At 32.4% G+C, this 3796-nt stretch overlaps 1 protein-coding gene across 2 annotated transcripts; it reads right to left on the bottom strand.

Annotated features, from left to right (window-relative positions):
• Positions 1 to 898: 898 nt before the first annotated feature.
• On the bottom strand, positions 899 to 3453 carry LOC143596868 (glutathione S-transferase TCHQD-like). Of its 2 annotated transcripts, XM_077075530.1 has the most exons (3): positions 3311 to 3453; positions 2194 to 2434; positions 899 to 1678 (listed from the first exon to the last, which is right to left on the bottom strand). In XM_077075530.1, exons 2-3 carry the CDS (start codon positions 2400 to 2402, stop codon positions 1084 to 1086), a joined length of 804 nt encoding a protein of 267 aa, XP_076931645.1. In that variant the 5' UTR covers positions 2403 to 2434; positions 3311 to 3453; the 3' UTR covers positions 899 to 1083. The 2 variants fall into 2 exon arrangements, with proteins under 2 accessions (XP_076931645.1, XP_076931644.1); XM_077075529.1 differs by lacking the exon at positions 3311 to 3453 and having other exon boundaries at positions 900 to 1678; positions 2194 to 2438.
• Positions 3454 to 3796: the final 343 nt, after the last annotated feature.

The raw sequence follows: 3796 nt of genomic DNA, 5'->3' as shown, positions 1-3796 counted from the left end.
TTGAGTTACAGATCACATTCATTAGAGATTAATAGGTTCGTCACTTTCATGTCTATTGTCTAAGCAAGATAGATGTGGCTTTTACAATATATTCTTCTTAACAAATGAAAATATGTTTTTAATTGGGTATTACCATGTTTACTTACAACACTTCTTTTCAACATGGAAATTGTTTAAATAACTAAATCACTTAGAAAATACATTTTACAATTGAAGATTATATTTTCAACGGCTCAATTTAGTTTATGGTAGAAAGGTTGTTAAAACATCTATAAAAAGTCAAGCACACTGAAACGGCCATCCAAGGGACACACTTTTGACACACGGTATTACGGTATATCAATTATACTTTACCTTGATAAGTTTCGGTTTTTCAAAGATAACACATCTTGACAAAAAAGCGCAAAAGTTTTCTCCGCTTAATAGGAACTATGGTTAGGAATTTTGGCTATTCCAATAACGTTTGAATTCAGTATAATGAAATGTTAATAACGTGTTAGGTTTGGGACTTGTATTAATAAATCCAAACATGACCAATACATTTATTCATGTCAAATAAATTATCTTTAACTCACTATACTTATAATCATGTAACATAAACACGATTCAGGTAACCCATACATCTAAACAAAGTCAAAAAGATTGTAAACGAGTTGTATACAGATAAAACATGTCATAGTGACTTAAACTTATAAAAAGTAACTTTTTTAAACATGATGAAGATGTGTTATAAACATGTCAAATAAGTAAATATGAACACGACTCATTTAATTAAACGAAGATATTATCAACTCATATCAACGTAATATCAAACAAACAAACAAACATATCCGGTCCAAGAAGATAAAGAAACCGCTCACTAAAACCCTCGGGTCAACACAACATCATTTTAAGACCTAGGGGTCAACTTAACATCATTGTAAATACATAAAATACAAATAGTTAGAAGTTGAAAGACAATTAGACAAGGTATGAATTATGATACAAAAACCAGATATCCTATATAGACAACAACTAATCAACCTTATGACACAATTGACTTTCACTAAATTGACAAACAATACCTTTACTTACACGAATAGATCAATACTGTTTAAGCATACATCTCATACGAACAATGCACCACGTTTTCAACAATGTTTTCCGTTTTCTCCACCCACAAAAATGCTGCTTGATCACCTTCTTATAACTCGGCCTCTGTTGAACCAACTTCCAATACTCGATCAACCTCGGTCTACAACTTATATACTCCTTCTCCAACCCCAAAAGTTTTAACCGAGCCAATATCGGAACCAACATAACATCGGCTAATGTGAACTCGCTCCCAACTAAATACAAACTTTCTTCAAGTTGTGTTTCCACTTCATCAAGAAGCTTTACAAGATGTTGTTCACTTGCTTGCAACACTTGCGGGTCATGTAACTTTTCTTCGTTGTCATAAGCTTCTTTAAGTTTTGCGTGGTATGCAGTGGCCAAGTCAGGGGCCTCGGACATTCGGGCAATTATTACTCGTCGTACGAATTTGGATGTGTAAATGTAGTATTTTTCGGGGATATGGGAAATGGTGAAAAACTTCGGGTTCCATTCTTGAATTTTGTGCATCCATTCGGCAACTTCTTTGCTGCTTTGTGTTATTACGCCACTGCCCGATGATACCAACGCGATTCTCTCTATGTACCTGTAAATTTTCATGTTAGAATCGAATAATACATAAAACCATCAGGATTGTTTTTATATTTTCTTATGAGTATGACACTGGTTAGAAAAACTAATATTAAGTTATTGAGCCTTTGTAGTTTGTAAATCTCTACCAAGTGAACTAGGGGTGTGCATGAAACCGAAAAAACCAAATTAAAATAACTGAACCCAAACAAAAAATGACAGCTTGGTTTTATGTTTTGTAAAAATCGAACTTTGATTCAGTTTCGGTTTTCCATTTTATAAGAATTGGAAAAACCAAACCGAACTTATGGATTTTCATTTTTTATTTAAATACGTAATTTATAAGAATTTAAAAATAGTGTAACCTAAAAGCCCTCTAGAAACCAAACTCAAATCAGCCCGTTTTTAATAGAACCGGTGGAAATCACCTTATCTGGTTCGATGTAAAACAATAATACAAGAAACAGAACATCTTTGGCGTATATTACGTAACATGTGATACATATTATGCTACTGAAAATATGAACTTACTGAATAATCTCTATAGTGTTGAAGAGAACATGCGACCCGTTTTGAAAAACGGGTAGTTTGGCGGTTGGATTCATCCTAAAGAACGAAGGATCCATGTTCTTGCCTGTAACGGGATTAACATGGTATGACGTGTAATCAATGTTTCTTTCTTCCAAAGCCAGCCTGACCTTTTGGCTCTCTAATGAAAACGGGTGATGATACAACTGCATCTGGCCTTCGGGTCAACACCAAAAGTCAAAATCTGAAAATACAGTCAATCATAAATATAGATTGAATTATCATCATGCTTTTAAAAAAACCAAAGCTTAAGACTATAAAGAATCTATGGAATGAATACTATTAGCTTTTATATTAAGCTGATAATAATATTCATTCCATAGATTCTTCTAGAAAGTAAAAGACCACAAATTTGATCAATCTTCATTACTTTAGTTTACATTGTAGATTAATCACATATAAAGTGGAAAAGATAGAAATTTTCTGTTCTTTATGCATCCAGTTTCACAAAAAGTTGGCATTTTCACAAGAACTTCATAGTTTATACTCGATTGAATACGAACACTGAAAACGCCTAAATTATTCACAAATTCAAACCAACTTCATGAACTTCATAATTGATTGAATACGAACACACAAAAAGCCTAAATTATTCACAAAAATTCAAAATAATTTTATGAACTTCGCAATCGATTAAACAAATACAGAAAAAGCCTGAATTTTTCACAAATAATAATAAATCAACCTTATGAATTTCACAACCGATTTAACCCGAACACAGAAAAGGGCTTAAAGTATTCGTAATTCAAATCAACTTAATGGACTACATAATCAATTGAATACAAACACACAAAAACCCAAGTTGTTCAGAAATTCAAATCAACTTCATAATCGGTTGAAACGAAACTAGAGCACGGATTAATGATTATCAAGTTTATAATCGGTGAAGAAACGACGAACAATCAATTACTGAAACAAATTTATAAACTTTATAATCAACAGAATACAAACACAGTAAAAACCAAAATGATGATTCACAAGCGACATAAACACGACTTAATAAAGAGAAACAATAATCAATAAACATTTAATAATCAATTTGATATTTTAAGTAAATAACCTTACATAAAAAACTGGACGATTAATAATGTAATTGTAACCAATCAATCACCAATGCAAAAAACAATTAGTGGGTATGGTTTGTACATACAAAAGACAGGATTTTGATTGCAAAAGAACGAAGATTTAATGATGAATTTGGTAAATACCTGGAAAATTTAGGGGTTTTTTAAGTGACAGTTTGAATTGAATGGTGGGTTTATTGTTTATGGAAAGTGACAGAGAATGTGGAATTCTAGCGAATGACGGGTTGGATTGGATGGAAAAGGCACAGAAACTTCAGTCTACAACTTGCGATGCGTAGGGTACAAGTTTATAAGAATCATATGGTAGTTTTGTAATATTTTGATATTTAAATATGTTTTTATACTAAACATAGTTGGCGCTATATGCCCTCAAAAGGCCCGCAAGGTACACCGTCTCTCGGGCGCTTTGGAACTAAAAATGGTCTTCATCGTCATGATGATAGCGCATAGATCAATGGTAA

The sequence above is a fragment of the Bidens hawaiensis genome, unplaced genomic scaffold (genome assembly GCF_021521415.1).
Source record: "Bidens hawaiensis isolate Kalapana, Puna unplaced genomic scaffold, B.hawaiensis_p1.1 tig00047276_1, whole genome shotgun sequence".
NCBI lineage: Eukaryota > Viridiplantae > Streptophyta > Magnoliopsida > Asterales > Asteraceae > Bidens > Bidens hawaiensis.
The sequence above is the reverse complement of the archived record's forward strand: the minus strand, read 5'-3'. Positions and strand labels throughout refer to the sequence as shown.

Excerpts from the sequence above, each read along its gene's own strand:
- LOC143596868 (XM_077075530.1), bottom strand. The coding sequence starts at position 2,402 with ATGCAGTTGTATCATCACCCGTTTTCATTAGAGAGCCAAAAGGTCAGG. Across the intron at positions 1,679-2,193 it reads AACACTATAGAGATTATTCA|GTACATAGAGAGAATCGCGT; the intron begins GTAAGTTCATAT and ends GAAAATTTACAG.